A 25,410-nucleotide genomic window follows, 5' to 3' on the forward strand; every position below is an offset into this window, starting at 1 on the left:
TCTGCAACTCCAGAGACGGGAGGCCCTTTCAGCTCTTGTAATACAGTAGGTGAGAGGCCACAAATACTGCAGCCATGGTGGCGGTTGTCATGGCGACTTGAGCCCTTGATGCCAGTGCAAATCTTCCCCTGGCTTCTCTGCTTAGATCCAAAAGCAGGATCCTGGGCTGCAACCAACGCTGAAGAGGATCATTTTTTTTCTCTTATTCACTCATTCCTGCCAATGAGCTGATGATGCATGTCGGGGTAGAGTAAAAGCCAGCTGAAATGGCACGCTCAGTCGAGACTGAAGACTAATGGACTCATTCAGTTCAGCCAAATGTTGTGCAAAGAGGATAAACAACCTTTTTGGCTTTTTTCTCTCTCTCTCTTTCAGGCTGCTTTCTTCCCGGCGCTGATATAAACAGATGGGAAAATGAGTTTTGTTTATCATAGGAAACAGGTGCTTGCATGCACATAATCACATGCCATACACAGAAGAATAGCCCCCCCGTGCCCACTTGTGGCTCGGAGAATGGGCTCCAGCTGGGCATGGTGTATGTTTCACAAACGAGTGTTTTGAGCGCCCTTACAGGAGCCATTCATCTGAGGATATGACTGTTCACGGGGGACAATGAGAGCCGATAGGGTCCCTGTGATTGTGATAAATGAGCTGACACAAATTAGAGCATGAGATGCAGGCTAATTACAGGAGATTTCAGCCCCTTTAAAGTAATAGCACACAGGCCCACAGAAGGCAGCCCACTGCAACAGACAGACCTCCACGAGCCCTGCTGTCATAGCGAGGGGGCTTTTTTCCTGTGTGGTGTGTGTGTTTGCGTGTGTGTGGTGTGTGAGGTCATGAGATGCACATTTTGAGCGCATGCGAGCATAGGTGTGAGAAAAGAGAGGAAGGCTTTCCTGCTTGTTTGTCAGCTTGTCAGATATTGGGTGTTTTTTCTCACCTCCGTTACATTGGAGCTCACATTAAAGAAGTGACATCGCAACTTTCACCCACTTCGTCTTTCCTTCGTTTGGGGTAAGCACAAAAGTTAACCTTAAAATAATGTAAATTGACCTTTTTTCTGGCCTGTGAGGACAATAAATTGCATTTTGGTGAGTTTTAAAATATATTTTTATGGTATCTGAGTATTCTGAGTTGCGATAGTTTTATAGGGAGCCAATTTCATGCATACAGAGACTTTTTCAGACTTTAGCAATGTTTTACTTTTCATATAAACCTTTTGTGACTTACAGAAACATATATGGTAAGAGCTGCTGGATCATACTGCTGTATGCACTGATCAGTTTATTTAATTCTTCCATTAAGGTGCTTTATTGTGTTTACAGTCAAAAATAATCAGTCATTGTTTTCAAACTGTACGAAACTCTTTTTGAGATCATTCAGTCATGACTGAATCTGAAAACTGTCTCCTGTCTGTCACTGCATAGCTAAATCATTCCTACATACGTTTGCACTTGTGAACAGCCGTGGCAAAAGCTATTCTTTTTTCTGTTTATCTATTTAACAGAAAGATGAAAGTGTTAAGAAGCAGTTTTATTAGGTGTTGCCATTCTGAATTTACAGTAACATCAAAGCACAGGGGAAAATGTTGCATAGTCGCAGTTTCCTGACACCCTTCTGTTGTCACCATTTCTAAGAATAACAACCAGCACATATTCTTCTTGCTGAACTTACAAACGTGTATCAGCGGGATTGTGCCACATGTTAACTACAATAGAGAAAATGTTTTTAAGCTGGATGTATCTCCAATTTTTTAAATTTACTTACATTTATAGAGTGCAGGCAGGGTGGGGCAGGTGGAGACGAGTGTCAATGGTGATTTGTGTCAGAAAGATGGCCGCAAAAGTGATAGAGAAGATGTCTATGATGTCTAGAAGTGGCAGAGTTGAAGATGTTGAAATTCTTATTGAGAGTGACCAGGATGGACAGGATTAGAAATGAGTACACAGTACACGGTTACAGCTCAGGCAGATGATCCACCGTGCTGATAACTGCTTGACAAGTTCAGGGTTGTGGAATAGCTAGTCTATCCCAGCTGTCACAGCGCAATAGGCTCTAGCTTTCCCACGACAAATTAAGAGTGAGTCATAGGTTTGACACAGAAACGTAGACAGCCATTCACACCTACACCCCATTTAGAATCACTAGTAACCAAAGCACCCACAGCAGGGCCCCAAACAATCTGCAGATTCAAAACCAGAACCTTCCTCTTGTGGGATAACACAAGCCACCCTTTTCTTCTTTCGTTCTTCAAACTTTAAGGGTTAGCTAAGCGGATATAGTGGTCATCAAATCCATCCAAATTACATGGTTGATTAAAATAATCAAATTACAGCATTTACATTTATGTTAGACTACTTTTAATTAACTGCTTTAGCCTACTTACAATGAAAATGAAAAAAAATCTTGTTCATGACCTTTGTAGTATATTAACACTATTGGAAGTAAAAATAACTTGAACTCCAATTTTGAAAACACAACTTTTCTTTTTTTTTTTTTAATAAAGCTCTGACTTGTATTATGAGTCCGTGGTCTGGGAGAGAGTCTGTAACTCTCTGTCTGCAAAATACAGTATATAATGACCAGTGTTGGGCAATTAATTATATAGTTACTTCTTCAAAAAAGTAACTGAGTTATGCAAACAAAGTTTTTTGCAGCCGTTTACCTAAAAATGCAGCCAAGGCATTTTTTAAATAAACATTTAAAACTATTTACAGAACAATCAGCTGTTCTGCATCAAATCTGATGCCACACAAATTATTTGTGCCACTCCAAAAAATCATTTCTGTCCACTATGAAATAAAGGAGAACAACAGCCTCATACCTGCAGGCAGTGTTGGTCAAGTTACTTGAAAAAAGTAATAAGTAACTAATTACTGATTACTTCCCGCCAAAAGTAATCCCATTACTTTACTGGTTACTTATTTTCAAAAGTAATTAATTACTTAGTTACTTTTTAAAAACACGATTTACAACTGAATAGGTGATAAAGCAATAGATCTTTCAGCCCAATTCTACTTTTTCTGCATAATCCATCATACAAAATGTAATCAAATGGAAAAGTCTCTTTTTAAAACTTGTTTTATTAGTTTTAATCTTTTAACTTTATGCATCAAGCAAATATTAAATTATATGCAACATTCTCTGACTGGAAGAAATTTGTTTAATATTTAAACCTATTTTCTGCACATTCCAGCACATAAAATAAAATATTTTTTTGGTGTTTACACTCAGTCTTTCAAATAGATGCAAGTAAAACACAGCAGAAAATAAATAAAGTCAAAGACTAGCGGTCCTGTTGCTCTATTTTCACCTGTAAAGTAGGGTAGGCGGAGGTTTACCCTGGTGCAGGTGTGCTGCAGCGGTCAGTGGAAGAATCTGCCAGATTCTCTATGAATTTCCCATTACGTTGTAGCGCACTCGGTTCTTGCTTGGAAGTTTAGGGGTTTTTTTTCGCTCTCCCCACTCCATATATTATCCATTGTTGATCTGCACACAGCTGTTGTCACAAACTTCGCACTCGCTTAGGTCACTGTCATGAGACATTCTCGCAAAAAACTCACGGTTTTAGTAACGCAGTAACGCAGCGTTCCTACGGGAATGTAACGGTAATCTGATTACCATTTTTGCAATAGTAATCCCTTACTTTACTCGTTACTTGACAAAAGTAATCGGAGATGGGCAGTAATGCGTTACTTGTAATGAACTTGATTTAGTTCTTTTGTCTCCTGCTCAAGCTGTGGTTTGCAGTACGATGTTGAATTTAACACTAAAAAGAGTGTAATAATGAGTGCCTCATGTAAAGAGGACTGGTAGCAAACTATTTACTGATTCTGTTTGGGAGGTAAAGTTTTAAATGTAGTGACTTTAAGTTAGTTATTTAACTCATGTCATCAGAAATGATGGCCAATGTTGTAAACTTTATGCACAAACAAATATGCTAGTCTGTAATTTCTACAGGTGCACAGATTATGTTAAAATAACTCTTTTTTTAGAGACTGTTGTACTGTACTTTATGCACTTACAGTACACCATAACAAAGCGTCAGGTAGCATATAATTACTTAGGCTTCCTTGATGGGACAAGTGCAAGACAAATGTTGGTGACTGGTAATGTTTCATATGTAAATGTATGTGTTCATTAATTGATTCAGAAAAGCTGGTCACAGTGATTTTAGCTGTACCGTCGTTTAGTGATACGAGAAACTTAAATATAGATGTTATACATTATATATGATATCATAGATATTTCTCGTTCGTCTGGACAATTGTCTGTTCACACTGTAACTTATAACGATTGCATTTTTGTGGTGTCTTTTATTAACTTTTATTAAAAAAAATAAAGATCACTTTATATCAGTTGTAAATGTGCAGAATAAATGGAGAAAAATAAAAAAATAAAGCCTTTTTAATGATATTTTGTTTTACGCCTGGCATTAAGTTATGCTACAATTAACATTTCTATACCCTGAAAAACCGACAGAAAGTTGAGAGAATAATTTTTTTCTTCATATTCTACTGTTTATTATTATTTTTATATAATATTTTTAGATTTTTAGAATTCTTGTTTTAATTCAATTTTTTAATTTATTTTTTTGGCAATTTAATTTTTAAAATATTTTCTTTCTACTCTATTTTTTTCCTTTATTTTATTTTGATACGACGATGACGTCGCAGATTTCTAGCAGACCGTAAGCGGGCGTGGTTAGAGGGTTTTAGTTGGGCCAATCAGGAGCGCCTAATGTTAATGAGCTGCAGGAGTCGGTGTGGTGAGCGGTTCTCCGGAGTAGAGGAGTAGAAAGCGGCGGACTGGAGTCAGCTAGATCATTGCGTGTTTCTCTGCATATGAATCTCTGGATGGCTGGTTAACCGCACAGGAAGAAGAAGAAGAAAAACTCTTAATAGTGCCTCCGGTTATTCCGACGTGCCGCTGTGTGTCGCGGTAAAGCGGATATTTCTCACTTTAACTGGAGTCAGAAAGAGAAGCGGCAAGATGAAATACAAAGTAAGTGAAGCGCCGCGGGCTGGATTTGATGCTACATCTCAGTTTTTTGTGTTATTAAGGCTGGATATTTGTTGTGTTGTTTAACCTGGATAATGACAACAAATCTTGATGCTGTCGGAGATTTCTTTTTGAGTCGACGTGAATGTGAAATGTTAACGCTTCTGTATTCGTGGCGGTAATCACAACTTATTTCAGTGAATACATCCGGGTTGCTTTTTTCTTATGAACTGGTTAAAAAAAGAAGGGGAAACTGCACTAATGACTTGCTGAAACGTGCCTTTTTTGTTTCTGCTTGGTGTGTGTGTGTGTGTGTGTGTAAATGTGCTGCACAAGTCAGTATGCGTCACTTTAAATCTGCAGGTTACGTTTTCCATCACAGGGGCGTAAAGGGAATTAAAATGAAAACAACTTTGAGGCCCCCTCCTTGGACTCACCACAACATTAGATTAGACAATGTCAGAAAATTGTATTTTTTTGAAGTCTAAAACCTGAAGATATCAGGTTATGACAAAGAAATTTGTGACAAATACACATTATAGGAGGTGTAATTAGCAAATACTTAGAGATATTGTTTAAAAATGTTTTAAAAAAGGACTATTGGGTTATGAAAGCGGTTGTAAAAAAAAAAATAGATAAAAAAATATATATCTTTAGAGAAGATTCATGGTAGTGGATGTGGAGTGACATTACATTGTTGTTTGGCTTGGCTCCTTGGAGATCAAAATGCTCAGCTAACTGCAGGTCATTTCCACAACAGCTGAAAGCCCCCCCCCCCCCCCCCCCCCCCTCAGAGATATTTAGTTTAGTGCTATAAATCTGTGATTATTATCCTGTTTTTGATGCTGTGGATATTTTATGGTAGTGGGTTTTCTTTTGTGAGTAAAGCTCGCTGTAATGTGGTTTAGGATGCTGTAAAATCAGACCAGCTCTCAAACAGACAGAAAAGACTGTTGTTAATGCTGTCAAATGCAGTTACTGGGATTAAAAGGGAAAGTCACCTCTGCATCATCGGCTACAACCACAGGTCTTTACATCAGGGTGTAGACAATTGGAGGCTTCGACAGTGATGGATGGAACAGCTGGATGTCACTTCATCAGGAGGAAGCTTTGAATTTACTCTGGATGTGATTGCATTTTAGCACTTTTCCTTTGCTTCATGTTCTTGGGTCTGAGGTCTTCCTTGCCCCGTTAAAGGGGCAATAGTCTTTTGTGAGGGTTTTGGGGGTTTTGAGGGCACTTGATTCAGTTTTCACTGGCTGTTTTCTGATGTGTGAAGTAGCTGTTTGCCTCGGTGTTGGCTGGGATTCTCTCTGCTATGAGGTTTGGCTTTTTTTCTTCAGTCTTCTGGTCACTCTTCAGCAGATTTGTGACTGGAGGGCGTGCTCGCTGCATATGTGCGTCATGCTCACTGACTCATTGTCCTGTCAAGTACACAGTTCACAGAGCCAAGGGTGATAGTTTGGGTGTGAGGCCAGAGGAGGATTTGAAAGTGGGGAAATAACTTCGAGCATGTCTCCACGGTCACTGTATTCACCCTGAACAATGAGACTGATCAGTGCATGCTCATAAATATGATAAACACCACCGTTTCAGGCCATTATCAGCCTGTAGGGAGGATATCTGTGCAGTATACACACTCCGCTCTCTGACGTCTGACTCCTTTGTTTGTCACATTCAGAAGATAGCCAGAGCACAGAGATCATGTAGACAGCGCTCTTTGTTTACAATAAACATATCCACGTTATGCAAGGCTGTGGCAGAGGAAAGGAGGGTGGGAAATTAGCCCAAGGCTCCGGTTAGGTGACACATTTCACGTCACTACTGCGATTATCTAGTTTCAGCCGGTCACAGCTCTACTGCATCACATCCCGACAGCCACTCGATATTTACAGCTATATTAAGAGCGTCCCTGTCCTCGCAGAGTGGTAGTGTTTCAACACATGCTTAACAAGCGAGGCCGACCCCTCCCCCTCATGTGGTTCACGTGACCTGAGGTGAGGCGCCGCGATCTGATCAGACGCCTCTAGAGATAGTTTCCAACAGGTGTTCAGGTGTGAAACGGGGTGCCTTTTTCCATAGGTCACCAAATGTGTGTAATCCCCATGATGAACCTCACAGAGGCGGAGCTCTTCCAGGGAAATGGAGGACAAAGAAAGATGAGACATAAATTAGTATGAAGGGGACCTATTTTGCTTTTTCCTTATTTTCTGTCTTGTCACTGTTACAGAGGCGGATGGTTATATTTTTAGTTTCACTTAATGAGGTCTGTGTTTAGTGAGTAATCCCTGTGAGCCAAAAGTTCGGGCTCTAAACGCTCAGATTCAGACAGTTTTTTTCTACCTTTGGGTCTGAGTGATGTCATAGAGCGGAGATATTCCTCTTACAGCCATCACAGTCACACAGCTATGGTTCTTAGTTCATAAAGCCCCACCCACCTACAGTTTGAGCCCTCTGTTCGTGAATGGCAGCCAGTCAGAACAAAGTTGGCCTCAAGGGGGAGGAGCTAAAACGGCTCGTTTCAGACTGAGCAAAGCTGTTCTGTAGAGTTCAAGAACAAAATATGGAGATAGAGAGGATTATGAGAGATTCAATTTGCTTATTGGCTTGGAGATACTTCACATACCATAGTATAACGACTGGAAACAGGAGGAAACTGCCAGCCAGGCTCTGTCCAGTGCTAACAAACTGCAACAGTAATGCTAAAGCTCCATAATTAACCTGCTGCTTTTGTGATAACAGGTAAAAACGATCAACTCCTTTAATTCTTTTGAGTTAAAGCTCTCGATATGATGCCTTAAATGAAGGATGTCCCTGCTGGAAGTTGGACTTGGACGTGAAGAATGTACTTGCCCAGAACTGTCCTTTTAAAGGGTCGTGACACAGTTTTAAACACCCAGGTCTCATTCCTTTGTAGCTGATGTAACCGTTGTAGAAATAGCTCCACAACCAGAGTGAAGAGTGATTAGATGAAGCCAAACTCTGGCCCAAAATGTGCTTTTCAAAGTGTTTGTATTTTTTTTAATGGGTTCAGGTTCTAGGCAGTCAGCCAGCACTGAAGGGAACTGGAGGAGAGAGCATAGCAGACATTGTTCTAAGAGTGAGGAGGAGGATCTGTGGTGCTGAAGGGGCCTGCAGAAAATGAAAAGGAGAGGAAGTTGCGGGAAGAACGAGAGGGCAAACAGAGTTGGCTGTATAGTGGGGGTCGAGCCGTTGGGGTGGGGTTGATGGGAGTCGGGGAGGTCGAGGAGCGCCCCGTGAGAATGAGTGCATTCCAGGCGATCGTGCATGGGAAGGTTGTTCAGAGGATGCACATGATTGTTTCAAGGTGGCCCTTCACATTGATAATGAGCCTTACAGCAGGGGTTCTTTTCTTTTCTCAGCTTGTTTGCTTACGCAGGGGGTAGCATTGTGTAGTCCTTCCAGAAAGAGACATTTGTATTCTTCTGAAAGAAATTCCTTGAGAGGAACCCAGTGCCCTTTTCAAGAGAACTCTGCAAGTTATATGCACTTAAGCATTATTTCACATTGCTTTTTCCCATCTTAACTTCAAAGCATTTATTATTCTGTGCCTGCTCAGATGTCTGAACAGTGACATGTAGCTTTTGTAGCCCATGTGTGTCAGCGATTTCCTGTCCCTTTCCCCAACTTTGCTCCTGTGTAAGATTTTCAGATAGTGCAAAGAGCTACTCCCCCAATGTCAATGAATAGCGACCCCCCAACCTCCCCTCTCTGCGCCCTCGCACCGTGAGCCAGCCATTAACATTTGAAAACAGCCAGCGGGGAGACAGACTACAATGTGGACTCGTTTTAGAAACAGACTCACCAACAATGCAAAGAACCATTTCCACGGTTGAGCTCCTCCTTCCTTCCCTCAAGGAATGCCAGCTATTTCACAGGGTCATCCTTCAAGATCTAGTGGGCTCCCGTCAAGTCGGTTCGACTGCACGGAGAGTCTGTTTAATAGCTGAGCTGACCTGTGTGCGCTCTGGATATGTGTAGGGTAGAAGCAAAGGTCCTCTAGCAGGCCGACAGCATCGTAGTTTTAAAGCATGTGAGATTGCATTAGTCTTCTTTGTCATGTGGCGAAGCTGAGCAGTGTGTAGACAGTCGTTTGGGGGAAAAGCAATTATAAGAAGCTGCTGTATACAGGTAAAAAAAAGAATACTAAACATTGCTAAAGGTTTTAAATAAAGAGGTCAAAGTGTATATAAATTACATGAATTCAGAGTACTCTAAACAACCCATTTGAGGCTTTTATTCGCTGTCCCCCCCCCCTCTGTATGATGGAGGATGATATGTCCAGTACAGCCATCTAAGGTAAATTTAACTGTTTGTGAGTGCAGAAGCCCCACTCGAGGGGCAGCCAATCAGAACTTTGTTATAACTTAGTTCACCCAATGTCTGTTCTAGACAGTGGGTGAACTAAGGGGCTACCCCATGGTGGAGTCTAAGATCATTATTATTTTTTTATGCATGAATCATGTTGTTGAAATAAACCTAGTAAGTCCTCTTAAACCACTTCCTTCATCCTTTTAAACAGTTACTCATTCATTTCCACACACATCATTTTCAACGCTTTCCCTTGAGCAACGTCCACAGAGACGTGGACGCGGACGAAGAAAAGCAGAATCAAAGATTCGTACACAAGATTCGTCTATGAAAGTTGGTATAAAATGCAAAGACGGCTCATTTTGGGAAAACAATCTGAAGTTTACGATCGATAAGCAAGATAACTTGACATATTCATATGTCATTAAACTTCTTTTTATCAGTTAGGAAAGTTGATATTTATTAATGAAAATATTCCTGATATTGCCTTTTTGGATTTTTTTTCCCATTTGTTGGCCAAAACAACCCATAGCTGTTGGTTATTGAATCTATTTGACATTTCATACACCAAATTATCCATTCAAAAAAAAAAAAAAAAAAAAAAAAAAATATATATATATATATATATATATATATATATATATATATATATATATATATATATATATATATATATATATATATAAAAACACCCAGCACGCCCCTGCGGGCGGTTTATCCTTCAAGCTCGGGTCCTCTACCAGAGGCCTGGGAGCTTGAGGGTCCTGCGCAGTATCTTAGCTGTTCCCAGGACTGCGCTCTTCTGGACAGAGATCTCCGATGTTATTCCCGGGATCTGCTGGAGCCACTCGCCTAGCTTGGGAGTCACCGCGCCTAGTGCTCCGATTACCACGGGGACCACCTTTACCTTCACCCTCCACATCCTCTCGAGCTCTTCTCTGAGCCCTTGGTATTTCTCCAGCTTCTCGTGTTCCTTCTTCCTGATATTGCTGTCATTCGGAACCGCTACATCGATCACTACGGCCGTCTGCTTCTGTTTGTCTACCACCACTATGTCCGGTTGGTTAGCCACCACCATTTTGTCCGTCTGTATCTGGAAGTCCCACAGGATCTTAGCTCGGTCATTCTCCACCACCCTTGGGGGCATCTCCCATTTTGACCTCGGGACTTCCAGGTTATACTCGGCACAGATGTTCCTGTACACTATGCCGGCCACTTGGTTATGGCGTTCCATGTATGCCTTGCCTGCTAGCATCTTGCACCCTGCTGTTATATATATATATATATATATATATATATATATATATATATATATATATATATATATATATATATATATATATATATATATATATATATATATATATATATCATCTAATCATAATGAGAGTATCCCTTAGTTTAAAAGGCACTTAATCAAATGCAGTAAAGTGTTAAAAGGGGGAATCTTTCTCCTTTTATCTCTGATGCCCTTCATGTTTCAAAGGGGAAAGATGGCAGCCTCTGTTGTTTGGGCTGTGAGATCTTTGTGTGGCGTGAAATCGAAGGGACATTGGAGTGAATCTCCATCTCATTGACTATTCCTATATGTAAAACCAATCAATGTGGCCCTGCAGAGATACCCCGAAACATATTTCACATGTCGGCTAATGCCCCCTGGAGGGATTAGTGCTCTTGTCTCTGGGGGTTACTATGATGCACTCATGTACCCTCGCTTGGCATCAGCACCAAGCTTGGAAGTAATCCACAAGTCTCCTTTGCCAAAACTGAGCGTCTGTTGGCTGGAGGCCCCGTGAATACCATTCGTATTCACAGGACTGTTGTACATTTGTGTTGCCGGTGCTCCTCGACCCGTTTAGGTGCAGTAAATTATATTTTCAGGTCAAAAGTCGGTGTCAAGCTCGCAGTTATTCACCGCTTTGCTCAGGCGCTGAGCCAGACTCACGGATCAGTTTCCTCTCATAGCCCTGGATTGTCCTGGCAGAATGCAAAAGCTGCACAAGCCGTTACACTTTTGAGAGAATATCTCCAGTTTCAGTCCTAATTATAGGTAAGGCTCCAGGACCACAGCGAAGGAGTCCAAGATGTGACAAGATAGCACAAGCTCGGTGGTAGCCTGGATCTATCTGGGTCGTGCAGGAGCCAGGAAGCGCTGCAGGCTAAGGAGTGGGTCAGAAACGCAGGAGATGTCAGGTTACCTTATAGTTTGTGTGACAGTAAAAAAACAAAAACAAAAAAAAGACGACTGAGATGAATGGACAGAATAAGGAGGAGCCGCGGGATAGCAGCCATTTTACCCAAGACATTACACAAATTAGATCATTTCCTGTGACCTCACCTAAAGTGGTTGAGTGTTGCAGTTGAGTCCTGCCCACGTTGTATTTCATCACAGTTTTTACTGCTATAAATTACTGTAAGTGCACTCAAAGTAAACAGAGTGGCAGACATACTGCCGCAGGAATGAAGAGACTACAACAATGTAACAAAGCATTACTGTTTTAATAACCTTAACATTAGAAGCAGAAGCTGGGTGAAAGCCACACCCCCTTAAATCCCAAATCTGCATTCAGTGACCTTTTTATCTGCTTTGGGCAGCAAATAACAACTAATAACAGTAACTAATAACATTCTCATTACTATAATGATGAGTCAAATTTCTGTAAACCTGGTGAAGTGAAACCCAAAATCGACAACTCCTAAGTGTACTGGTTCTCTAACAGCTTTATTTAGCTCTTTAGCTTCATGTGGTTATCAGTTTTTGTGACATTTGGACAGTTTTCAGAGATATTTGTACAAGAAGCAGTCGTCCATTGTGTCTAGTAGTTAATAGTAGAAAGAAATGAAAGATGATTTTGACTTAAATAAAGGATCAAACTAGCTTGGCAAAAGGCTTTGGGCAAACTGGAAAAGTACGATTTACAAATGTGTCTGGAAAGCATCTCAGTAATCCAGGTCATGGCAGTCTTAAGAGTTTAAAAAAAACAAAACAAAAACAAGTATCTGGACTTCCTTAAGTTTACCCCCACTAGGGTTTACATATCTGGGACTCTTCACCTTAACTTAAGAACACAGACAGGAAGGCGTCCAGTTATCTTCTTTCTTTTCAAGATCCTAAGATTATTACTTTTCCACAGTTCAGAAGCACTTGAATGATTTATATCGAGCACAATTCTTAGCAAATGCATCTAGAGAGGAGAAAGTAGCTGAATGCAGTGAAAATATAAAAGCTTTACTGTTGATTATGAATGTGATCGTCATCTCCTAAATAAGAGTGAAACTGACATTTTCCAGGGGAAGGCCATGATTGTGACACACTTTTCATCATTCTCTGACTAGACAGTTCAACTGAGATATTTTTTGAGGATCTGAGGTTTGTTGGAGCTTGCGGCGTGGTCAGACGGCATCATGGCGCATCACATCCCATCAAAGCTGCAGCTGCCATGCTGTTGCTGTTTATGTTTTAGGGTGTGGAGATTTCCTCGCAGCTCGTGAATCATAAATGAAGGAGAAGGTGTTGGTGGTGGGGGTGTCATATTTACACTGTGGATACAATAGTCCTTTTTATTCAGCGCTTGGCAGGTTGAATTTACCCTTCTTTCCACATCTTCTGGCAGAATTAAAGTCTTTACACAAGAAAAATGAATGTTTACAATCAGTCACAAAGAACCCCTGAAACAGTTTGTTCCAACCACAAAACTAAAATAAGCTATCGATTGATTACATGCAGCTACAGCGCCCAGTTGCACTGTAACTGTGTCGTAACAGTGTATTGATTTACACTTGCTTGCATAAGATATCAATCATTGCGAAGCTGCAGGGAATGTGCTGGGTCACGTTCCCCTGTGTGCTGGCTTTAAATGACACCGGCCTTTTTCGACAGGATTTTCTCAGAAATAGCCGAGGTGAGATTTCACCGAGCCTGCTGTGTAATTATGTTAATACACGGCCACTGGCAGGGCTTGTAAGGAGGCTGTAATCAGAGGGTCAACCTTCCTGAAAACTGTCCAAATGAAGAAATTACCATGTACTCTGAGCTCTGAACCGCTTCCCATGAGCCCTTCCTACCCAGAACCCAACACACGGCCCATTTATTCGAACTGGCTCTCACCCGCAGCAGGCCGCGCTCAGAGGAACGGCTTGTAAAAGTCATCAGGTCCTCATTACCGTCATTACTATAATTATTTTCTATATTTAACCATGCGAAATGAGGCCAAATGAGCGTGTACAAACCACCCCGGGACACGTGTTACAGTGGTACGGCCCTAATTGTGGCACCAGTGTTCTCACAGTCAGAGCGTACCACTTTTTTTGGAGCAGGTTGTTTGTTTGGGCTGAAAACGTCCTCGTCGCTTTGAAAGCCGAGGCACTCTCATTGCTGTGGGGACGCGGGTTTCTTCTATGTGGTGTGGCTGTGGCAGTAAGGGAATTCAAGTATTTGTGAGCTTGTTTAGCCAAAGCCACCTTCATTATTATTAGACTGATGTGTACCCCGGAGAGGCAGAGCCAAAACCACCCAGAGAGCTCTTACTGAAAGCAAAGGTGGGGCCCTTTTCAGCAAGTGGTGAAATTACGTAAGGTTTTTTTTTGTTTGTTTGTTTTTTTTTTAAATTTCGGGAAAGGTCAGAACAGGCTCGCAGATGGGATGACGTTTTAAACTGCTTGTGTTCAGGCAAGACACTGATGGGAAGAGGGGAAAGAAAAGCCTTGGTGATGTAGAGGTTTGAGTCAGAGGGGATTCAGACAGACTGGACAAACCAGGACAGACTAATAAAACATACCAGATGGGAAGGAGAGCTGTTTTAGTGCCACATGTTTTAAAAGACAGTAAACAAAAAACAAACATGTGGAAATAAAACAAACCTGTCAGCCTCAACATTAAAACACCTTCCATGTGAAGAAAAGACATCAACCATCTACGTACCTATGCAACCCTTGCATTGCATTGCAGTGACGCACCCCAATGGTAGTGGTCTCCCTTTTCAAGGCATTGTACCTCACCATGCATTAAAACCTGAATCCCATGGCACTGATCTGGCCCCTCAACTCCCCAGATTTCAATCTAGTTGAGCACTGGAAATGTCCCAGAGCAAGTCAGATACATGGAAGCTGACGTCTGGGTCAAAGCTGTTTAGGCACAGCAAAGCTGGTTGGTCTTTCTACTTGGGTTTAGTCTTTTGACTTTAGATACATTTTAGGGTAGTTTAATTTTAAGGCCTTTTTTGTTTGTCCTTCACATTTTATTCTCCTGTGTAATGCAGTAGCAGCTCTCTGTTTTCTCAGAGTCCAGACCAGAATTTGCTCACTAAAATACAATTTCTTCTGCTTGTGATTATTCCGGTTTGTCAGCAAGATTGCAAGTTACACCATAAAACTCATTAAAGAGGTGGAGCACGGGTCGAAGAAATCACCCATAAAATGTTGTTGCGGCTCAGATTACTTCCTTGAACTTGTTAAACAGGACATTAGCCCCCAGCGACCTTCTGCTTACTGTCTAGCTTTAGCTAAAGATACACTAAAAAGTTGTGATGGGTGGATGTCAAACCTGACACTGATGCTTTTTTTTCTTTGTTTTTTTTACATTAATCTTACATTTATATCATCTTATACATAGACTTGGTAAACTCACCAAACCAACTGTTCAAACCTTCTGTTTGTAAGAGGCAGCCAATGAGAAGAAAGACAGCTAAAATGGCTTGTTTCAGGCAGGTGATGATCTGAGGGGCTGTAGTATAATAAGGATTATCTTAAAGTGATGATTCAAAGCAGGGTTCAAGAAAAACTAAACGTGGAGTTGGGGTCATCACATTAGGTCCGCTCTCAGTGTCATCAGTATAGACTGTACCTAAACAAGGTTTCGATGACTCATCTAAAGCTGTATGCCAATTAAAAGGTCTGAAACTACGTAAACATAGATACATTACATAAACAAATGGATACAATAGTAATACATCTAAGTCACTGCTTCAAGACGATTCAAGGTCATGAGCAGAAATGTGGTACTTGCAATAGGAAGCAGCTGAGCGCCTTTCACCTCGCTGAGTGATAACTTCCTAGAAGCTCATACACATGTGTGTGTGGATGCAGCAGAAGCACCCCTCTCTGACACATGGCAAACACACGTGTTTACAGGAGGATCAGTGGCAAGCGATGGAGTCTCCGTGCTGCGGCTAAGTGCTGTTTATGACGCCCGGTTTAATAGCCGGGTTCACCTGCTCTGGGTGAAGACAAAAACACGACTCTTCCCCTTCTGCATCACTTCAAAAAGGGCCGCGTGTAGCTGGCAGTCATTACAGCCGACAAGCTGTTTGTTTAGTGTGATTAAAGGTCATGTTTGGTGTCTCGCATGACCCTTCACATCCCAAATACCATGCTTGAAATCTGCTGTGGCTCACTGTTTTTCGACTCAGATGCTCTTTAACCGTTCATTGATTTATATCGCATGAATCTTTACAGACAAGCTGCGGCACTCTAATGCGAAGTAAACTGCAGCGTGTGTGTGAAGAGGAGGGTGTGAAAATGTGTCAATCAGGCTGCTTCCTGTTAGGATCTCTGTGGTACCAGGCTCACCACAACGGATGATACATATATTTATATATAATGTATAAGTGTTCATGCTTTTTTTTTCTACAGTATCACAGTCATGTCAGACTTCCGCAGAATCCAGATGCAGAAGTTTACTCACAGCTTCCACTGATCACTAGTTACTAAAGTGCAAATGTTTGCAATGCTTATCAGTCTATTAGTGATCCTGTGCAGCCTCTGGGAGCTGGCAGTGGTACTGTGATTGTGGTAGCTTCTACTATTACCCCTCTTTGTTTTGTTAATATTACCTTTACTTCCTCATGAACTTTTGCATAACTGGAAAGAACAGCAATAGAAGGGGAAAAATCAATATGTTTTAAACTTCACTAACACCTGTGACGGGTGATAAGTGAACATCATTTTTGGTAAAAGGCTGGAGTACCATAGACACTATCACCCCTTGGTGTATGAAATATACTTTGAAGCCTCCAATTTGGTATTTGTGGCTGTTTCAGTCATGAGTTTCTTTGTTTTTAAGAAAACACAACGTTACTTACATGAGAAGCAGTCCTTAGAAACACTGTAACCACCTGTCATCCAAGAGAGCCACACCCCTAAGTTTGTATTACTTTAAGCTTTGATGGCAGTAAAACCAAACGATAATACACAAAAGCAGGTGAACAATCAAAGATGCCACACAGGTATATGTGTCATCATCTTGCCTAGCGACCTCTTACCAGTAGGCTAAAATGACCAGTTTGTGGCATTTATGCACCTATAATGTTATTTTAATTTCACGACAGTAACATTTAATTTGTATCTACAAAACATGAATATTAGGATATGTTTCATATATGATGATACCATCATGTTGCCAGGCAACCATATAATGGCAAGCTAAAATGACTTTTCAATAGTAGAGCAGGGCTTGGGCTTGGATATTGCTGTACAGCTATTACAGAGAAGCGAATCAGCCACAGAGACCAAAACAGTTTCTTGCAGCAGGCTGTAAACGTTTTTATTTCTGCTGTAAAGTTGGACTGTCTTTTAATAACAGAGTCTGTGGGACTGACCTTTGGAGCCAGGCTCAAGTGGCCACTAGTGGAACTGCAGTCAACCACACTTCTTTGTTGGGTTTGTTTTTTAGCTCTGATGGTTACTGCTTGCATCATGAAATTAAAGTCATAGAGACTTGTGGTGAAATGTGTTTTCGATCTGCTAAAGATTTCCCGTTAGGGTTCATTTATGTCCTAAGATTAGTATTAAATCTGCACCGAAGCCTTATTAAAGCATATGTACGAACTACAAAAGGCAGCGGAGTGTGGTTTAGACAACAGATGCAGGGTGACAGTTCCTGTTGCACATTTTCCTCGACCGGCTTGCATCTCTGCAGACTGAAATTGCTGGGTGTGCTCATACTGGTGGTTTTCAGTACCTTTTTCACGTGAAGGCACGGCTCAGTTTGTGATCGTGCGCGTATGCGGTCTGCAAAACGGGTGCAGTGATCACTAATTAGCAGAGACAAAGGAGCACGATGCGTGCAATTCTGTCTGTCGGGTGATTTAATTTCTCTTCTGAGCATCAAACACAAAGCAGTCAACCACAGCAGCAGAACTGGCCTCATGCAAATACCTACAGCTTTGGCCTTAAGCTGAAAGAAGACGACTTATTTAAGATCTAAGTTAAATAAAACCGTGTAGTTTGTCTGCTATGGCTTCCAAATCATCTACACTGTGACCTAATTTAAAGAAAAACAAAAATCTAACCACAGTATGGCTGTATTCATGTCTATCAGATCTTTCATTAGACGGTAGCCACAGCCTTCTATTGCTGATAGAGCAGATGACACCCACAGTAGCCACAAACGACCTAGATTAGTTTTCCTGCTGGGGTCACTTTTTTATTTTACTCTGGCCTTGAATATTAGGCATGCAACATGCAAACAGATCTGCAAAGGACAAGGAAAGATCACGATTCCAGAGGCTGCTCATCAGATATTCACAGCTCTCAACAATAAAATGATAAACTCAAATCAGTGTGTTTGAGCAACCTGTATAATCCTATTTTAAACCTTAACTTTATGGACTCTGGACTTTCAGTAGTAATAAAACTGTAAATATTCAGCACTCTATTGTGCTTTCGACTTGTCTTTGTGTCCAAAGGTCGTCCTTATGGGACACTTGTTTACTCTTTTTTTTTTGTGTGTGTGGCTGTTTTAGAGGCCAAAGGCAGTGGAGGAAACGCTCATTCACTGTTACAGCAAATGTTCATAAAAACAACAGTCGCCATTCGTTTTAAATAAAGAGGTCGTTGCACGTGCAAGCGATTAGTTTTAGACTGCTCTGTTTGTGCTTACAGAAGCCCCACCCACCTGTTGTTCTTACCTTGTGTTTGTTAGGGGTAGCCAATCACAAAAGGGTTGTCTTAAAAGGAGGAGGAATGAAGCTAGATAGTTTTCCTTTCTTTTTTTACACACAGAGGATGGAGTGGGCAATAAATAAGCATTATTTTTAAGTGGCATGCTGGTATAGTGTGTTTTCCTTGTGAATCAATGAAAAAAAGCAAACACTTAGAGGTTTAAACAATCTAACAGTAATCAAAAGCTTCAGTTCAAAATCTGTGCTGATCTGGACGGCTGTATTTCCTCATATATTCAGACTTTAATTGGAGCAGGAGCAGTTATCAGCATTTTTGTTTCCTTCTGGACAACTCTTGGACATCCAGGTCTGCTCCCGTTGGATGGCATTGATCTCTAGGGCTCATGCTCAAGCTCTTCGCAGCTAGTTAGGTGGCAGTGGGTGATAGTGAGGGTGTAACTGTGCTCTGGGTGTTGCTGGCTAATGGCTCCGACAGCACACTGAGACAATAGCCAGGGAGGCCCGCCCCACAGAGAGCGAGAGAGAGATAACGATGTTACTAACAGCGAGTTTCACATGGGAACTGCTTGAATCGGGCTGATAGGAAAGAGGAAGGCCGAAGAAGGTTCAAGAAAGCCCCAAAGTAGAAACTGCCACAAAGTAGGCTTCCTTATTCCCACGGTGAACCGATGAAAGGTGAGATACAGAAAGAACAGATCAGAAAAAAGGTGGAGTGGAGAGATAAACAAGAACTGAGTGGCTGTCCTGTGTGGAGCTCTGTTTGGCTGCTTGAAGTCAGTTTTTAATCTAAATGGGCATGTAATCCAAATAAAAATATCATTTTCATCCTCCAATCAGCTCGTTTCATCTCATGTAAATGTAATCCAGCTCAGAAAGATTATAGCTGGTGCTGACTCGGAGGCAGTCAGAGCTACTTTATCGCTACTGTGCCTCTGTTGGTTATTCATTACATATTTTTTTTTCATTTTATCGCTTAAGAAGAGTCATGACTGAACAAATAGGAGGCGTGTTGCTTCTTCTTACTGTGTTATGAGGCTCATCTGACTGGTGAAGGTTTTTGTTCATGAACTGATGATTTTGAGTTATTTTAAGCTGTTATAGAAAGTTGTGGACTGGCTTTGTTTGTCTCTAGTTGTTGAGTTTTTGTACTTTTCATTGGTGGGAGATATATTGTAGAATACAGAGGCACTGCTACAGTCTTTGAGCTTAAAATGGAGGTTGGATTGGCATTTATGAAGTACTCCTTTAATCTTTTTGACCATTCAAACGTGTTGCATAAGCTAAATTTACCCATTCATATGTGTAGGGCTTTAGTCTTTGTACTTTATCCGCCTTACATACTTAACTACATCCACATTAGAATCCCCATGTAGGCTAACATGCATATCTTTGGACTTTTGAAGAAAGCTAAAGTACCTTGGGACCATGTAAGCTCCTCACAGGAAGTTCAACCAGGAAATTTGACTCCAACACGATCAACCTATGAAGCGATAGTGCTAACCTCACTGCACCATCATGCAGCCCAGGATGTCAAGAGCACAAGAGTTTGTGATCTTGACATCCTAGATTCTCTAATCTAATGTGATCGTTGTTGATTTTCTGAAAAGCTAAAAACAAAAGTAAAAACCAGATAATAACCACTCTCCTTTCCCACTTTATTAGATGTTAAAGGCGCACTTGACCAAGCCGCTTATCCACTAATTGTATTCATGGACTTTGCATTGATCGCTGTTGTGCCTGGTAGTTCCCAGGATTTAAAGTTGTGGGCATCAGGCAGTTGAAAAGGAGTATTCATGCTCAGTTAACTCCTTCCGTGGTTGAATAAAGGCTAAAGGAAGAAAGACTGAGGCAATTAGTCTTAAATGCCCCTCTCAGACACAGCGGCACGCTCCGGGGCTTTTTCTATCTCCAAAATCTGCTGTTTTGAGTCATTATCCCTCAACCCTCCGTAGACCTTTAGATAGCTGTGCCCTGAAGCACGAGCTGAGCTGAGAAAATCCCATCAAGTTCAGATTTGGTTTGAAAGACATCTGGTGTGGAGCTGCCGACCAATGGCAGCGCAGCGAGTTCACCAGCATGTCATTCACTGGAGTATTTAAAACCTGGCGTGGCAGACGGCAGTCATGTGTAGTATTAGGTTAGTTTTGATGCTTCAGATAATAAGTGATTGATACTGTTCTCATGATTGTTGCTGGAGCTCGTTAATTCAGCTTCTTCTGGAGCTTTTTATTAATAAAATCCACAAAACTTCTATATGAACGTGTGGGTTTATGGGTGCGTATGTGTATGTAGGTGATTGTTTTTTGTTGTTTTTTTTCCTTTGGTTTAGCATTGTGTCCTGCAGATAACCCGCCTGTAAAACTGCCACTGTTGTTTTTCCACTCAAACCTGACAAACAGCACGCAGCAGGAGCGAACAGCTGTTGTAACCACGTGCTTGTTGTGTTATAATTAAGCCGACACGTATCTAAACACAGTCTGACCTTTGCTCCCGCAGAACCTGATGGCCAAAGCGTTGTACGACAACATGCCGGAGTCCCCCGAGGAGCTGGCCTTCCGGAAAGGGGACATCCTGACCGTCATTGAGCAGAACACAGGCGGCCTGGAGGGCTGGTGGCTCTGCTCCCTGCACGGCCGCCAGGGCATCGCCCCCGGGAACCGCTTGAAGCTGCTGATCGGACCCATGTTCGAGGCTCAGTCGTCGGGCGCCGCCGCCGCCGCCCCTTCTCCATCTCAGAGCTATCAGCAGAAGGCTAACTCGGGGTCTCAGGGCCTCTACCAGGTGCCCCCGTCCCTCCAGAGCCCACAGCAGCAGAGTCAGCAGAGCATCTACCAGGTCCCACCGGGACAGGACGTCTACCAGGTCCCACCGAGGAGTACTCTAGCAACTGATAACACACCAAGCAAGGTGAGACAGAGCTCATCAGTCAATCTGTCAGCTAGTTTGGGTTTCCTTTATTGACTCAGCCCAAGAAAGATACATCACTATGGAGCACAGCAATCAATAGTGACCATCTGATTTCACTGATTAGTCCTCCTTTAAAGCAAAGTTGAGGGGCTCACCAGTGAAACCACCTGGTAAGATGATTGGAGAGAAAAACTGTTATTACTGAGTCGTACTTTTTTCCCCTAATGCACGCACAATGTTTTGCATTTAAATGCACTTTTACACACTTTCATCTGTAGCAAAGGGTCGCACATTAATATTTATCAGAGCGTCAGAAGAAGAGGAAATAACAAAATGGAAAAGGTTTAGAGTAACAGAAAATGGAGTCTGGTCTGTTCCCCAAACTCTGGATATTTGGGATCACATTGGATTTCTAAGGTAACATCAGCTGTGGCGGGTGTGGGAATGAGATGTGATGGGAAATGGCATTTGCGCGTTTACACCGTGATCCGTGAGGCTCGGCTCTCACCAGCGCGCGCACGGAAAGCAGAAAGGCCAAAGAGGAGATTGCAGCTCTGCCATGCGAAATGTGTGCAGGGTGTGCCGGGCCTGGCGCTCACCACAGATGAGGGTAGTGTTTTTGTGCACGGCTCCCATTTGGCTTTATTCCTGTATTGGCACACTGTGTTCAGCAGAGCCAGTCTAACCCGCAGAAAGGCTGCGAGTATGGAGAGAAATTGTGGAAAAGCAAACAGTACAGAGCTGTTTTTTGGATTTTGGTGGAGCACAGCTGCATTTAAATGCTTTAAACATGGTCACTGGCAAACACACTGGACTTGGTCATTTGCAGTATAGCTATATATACACAATTCTCCAAACAGCGTATCCATGTATTCATCATTTTATGGCCTAGATCGTATATCATTTAAAGTATATATCTTAATTTGCCTGCTGAAAAAAGCATTTAATAGTCTTAAATCACCTAGTTATCAGTTTATCAGTGTTTATACTCATAATTATAATCGAATTATTATTATTTCATTGTCATTTTAATTTCTGCACCAAACACTTTCCTAACTGTGGGGTAATAAGTCTTCTCTTGTGTTCGGTGTCTCCGATACTGCTGAGCCAGCTGAAGCCTTCTTTACTTGCTCTTGTTTTACACCACCAGATGTCTCGTACACTTGATTTAAATGCATTAAACAAGGGTGAGCAGTTAGCATGTCATTACCTCTTTACACATGGAAGTCACTGGCAGGTGTGCGCTAAAATACGACGGGAGGAAATTTCCCTGGTTATTCAAGCGTTTAACTAGTACGAGCATCTCAGACCAAGTCTTCCCTTCAGGAGGTGGATGGTAATTACATGCTGAATGAGCTTTTGATATCCCAAGGGCTATTTCCTTTAAAACAAATCAGCCCCAGCCATCATAGAAATGAGCTAAGGTGTTCATTTTAGTGGATAAACAGGCAGCAGGCGCCAGGGGCTTAGAGGACTCACTGCACAGGAGTTGCTGTGATAAAGTCAGTGGGAGCCAGGGGGCTGTGGGGAGAGACCTGTCAATCAGACACACACACACACACACACACACACACACACACACACACACACACACACACACAGCAGTAGCAGACCTGTCAAGCAACACCTCTCTTTTTCCGTAACAGGCTGCGAGGCTTAGCCGAGGAGCGGTATTAACAAGGCTTTGCGATAACATGGAAAATGAAATGCGCTCCTAATGAGAGTGTATTTCTGTGCCGTAATCGTGTTATTGGAGAGATTATATTAAGTCTTGGACGTTCGACTGGTCCTCCAATCTGCGGTTATCAAAGCGCTGCAATTTTCGGCGGTTGTTCCCGTCTATTGAATAGAAAGATTTCGGCTGCGTGTGTGTCGGTGCGTCATGACAAGGATCCGCTGTTTTCCAGTGCTGTCTGAATCTTGGACAGAAGCACAATCGCCTTCATTCGCCACAGACTGTTCTGTTAGATCTGGTTATCTCTAGTGAAACACTAAAAGAAAGGAGAGATGTTGTTGGTTCGTGCTCACCAATTAGCTTTCCAAGATTTAAGGAGGAGCACCTCCAAAGCTTGAGTAGACCTGAAGCTCTCCTGATTCAATCAGATTAATTTAACCCTGCATAAAACATTTATAGAAATAATCACACAAAAAAACCTACAAGTTGGTTCATTTTCAGGTTTATGGCTAACTAAACAGAACAGTTTGCCTCGGTGGTTGTTTTCACTATAAAATTTTTCATTTCAACCAGTTACTGACCAATTAGAGCAATGCTCCATTTACAGTCATATAAAAATAGCGTTCAGCTCTTTCAAATACTCCATTTTATCCCTTTTCTTAGCAGTAATTAAGAAGCTACTCTATTGTTTAACTGAATTTTATTTGAACTAATGTTCTGTTTTGAAGCCAAAACTCGTGTGTGGTTTGTGTTTTAAATTTGCTTTAATTCTGACAGTGAAAAATAGCTCAGGCTCAGTGTTTGCAGCCATTTATTATGTCCCAAGTGACAGAAAAACATCATCTCTCAAAGCTAAAGGCTGTGATAGAAACCTATAGTTATGTTAAGCCATCCTGGATATACATACAGGCCTCAGGTTTGGAGTCACTGTATGTTTTTGGTAGAGCAGAGACGTTTACTTTCATCACAGCACACTTTTTAAGGGCGTCTAATTATGAAATTATGGTAAACGCTGTTTTAAAAAGAAGAGCCTCTGATTGTTTGCTCTGAGCTCCACGGTGTTGCGCACCAATGAAATCCCGATCGGTCGAACGGTGTGCGCCCTGCGTCAGAGTATTTATGGAAATATTTGTTGCTGATGTGAAACCCCGGCTCTGGCCTTTGCTCTTGAAAGAAGCAAAGGCAGGCTTGTTTACTACAGCGCGTCAGTGTTGATGACAGGCCGGGCTCGCTGACTTATGGCCTTGTGTTGTTTTAACGGCGGCCGTTTTCATGTCGTCACGCGCAAACATGCGTTTGGTTTCCCAAATGGTTTTTGAGACTGATGCCGGCTTCCTAGACTGATAATCCCCTCTCGTATTACTCCGAAGCCGTCATCCCCTCCTGTGGAGAGAGGCCCCCGTATGCCATGAATGTGTCCTCGGAGTGGGGGGCGGAGGCGGGGGGTGTTGCGTGCCAGGCCTGTAGTGCAAATCCAGATTGGCGACTGGCTGTTTTCCCTTTCATGTGGCGTGGGGCTCCGGTATATAAGGCACACTGAGGTTTGGCGCTCGCTGCCACTCTGGCTCTTCGGTTTGGTGCTGCGGCCTTGTCCTTGGGTGACCCTCCTGGGAGGGTGAGCTACAGCCACCCCACCTCCCCCTCCCGTCCCCTCACATAGCCTTAAAGCTGGGTCCGTGTGGGACGGACGCCAGGAGCTCTCGGCCACACAAAGAGCCTCCTCACATGGAAGCCAGGAGCAGCCTTTTATCATGTGGCTCCCAGAGGCCCGTGTTTCATCTCAGCCTTGATTTCCTCCTCCTCCTCCTTCTTCTTCACCATCTCTGAAAGGTGTGTCTGTTTTCGCCCCGGTCACTGTTGTGACTCAGGCGCTGAGGTCACGGCGCCCAGTGATGGGCTGGGTTCAGAGTTCAAATATCTGCCCTTATCTGCTCCTTTCAGGCGGCCTTTTCATTCCTCCCTTCCTGCCTTCATGAAGTCTGCTCCTTGTATAGGCATTTCCTCCTCTCACCACGTCGTAGCCGTAGATGCAATCTGTTCATTGGTGCCGTAAAGAGCACAACAAAGGGTTTAATGTACTCAACACACAACTCAAGGAAGTGCCCTGATAGCGCTTTGTAGACTGCGAGGGTGTGCTCGTGTACCTTGATAAAGCTGTGCTTTTTGAAGTAACCAGGTTATGTGAGCAGAATATCTTGTTTGTTTGCCTCGGCCATATTTTCTCTGCCTAATCACGCGCACGGCAGTCTCAGCAGCAGATAAGTGAGTTATTTCTTCCTGGAGGAGGCCAGCTCCTTCAAACGCTCGCCATTGTCACATTAGTGATGAATCGCTGGCTGGCGAGATTCGACCAAGAGGGCACGACCATAAATCAGTCGCACCAAAAGTAATCTGCTCTGGGGTGAGCACACTGACAGGACTTTCTCCTCTGGAAAAGTTTAAAGCAGACAGTGTGATAAAGTTGCAGAGGAAGGCCAAGAGAAGACAGGAAATGCTTTCTTGAAAGCATTTATAAAAACCAGAGCTTACATATTTTATCTTCTTTTTTTTTTTTTTTAAGCCAGCCAACAATCCAAAAGACCAAAACAGATT

At 42.3% G+C, this 25,410-nt stretch overlaps 1 protein-coding gene and 1 long non-coding RNA gene across 2 annotated transcripts in view; one reads left to right on the forward strand and one right to left on the reverse strand.

The window, feature by feature from the left end:
• The window catches only part of LOC147303569 (uncharacterized), a 97,453-nt gene that overhangs the window by 68,306 nt on the left and 3,737 nt on the right, over nt 1–25,410 (reverse strand). Inside the window, exon 4 of the long non-coding RNA XR_015127041.1 lies at nt 20,719–21,123. This is a non-coding gene — a long non-coding RNA (uncharacterized LOC147303569). The remainder of the gene's footprint in view (nt 1–20,718; nt 21,124–25,410) is intronic.
• Nucleotides 4,586–25,410, forward strand: part of nedd9 (neural precursor cell expressed, developmentally down-regulated 9) — a 35,847-nt gene continuing 15,022 nt past the window's right edge. The window contains exons 1-2 of the mRNA XM_086281449.1: nt 4,586–5,007; nt 20,733–21,143. Of these exons, the coding sequence (XP_086137575.1) occupies nt 4,996–5,007; nt 20,733–21,143 (423 nt within the window). The 5' untranslated portion in view covers nt 4,586–4,995. The remainder of the gene's footprint in view (nt 5,008–20,732; nt 21,144–25,410) is intronic.

Source organism: Aulonocara sp. 'chitande type north' Nkhata Bay, linkage group LG22 (genome assembly GCF_057382095.1).
Source record: "Aulonocara sp. 'chitande type north' Nkhata Bay isolate Kocher_YH1m ecotype deep benthic linkage group LG22, A_spYH_male_GT1.1, whole genome shotgun sequence".
Taxonomy (NCBI): domain Eukaryota; kingdom Metazoa; phylum Chordata; class Actinopteri; order Cichliformes; family Cichlidae; genus Aulonocara; species Aulonocara sp. 'chitande type north' Nkhata Bay.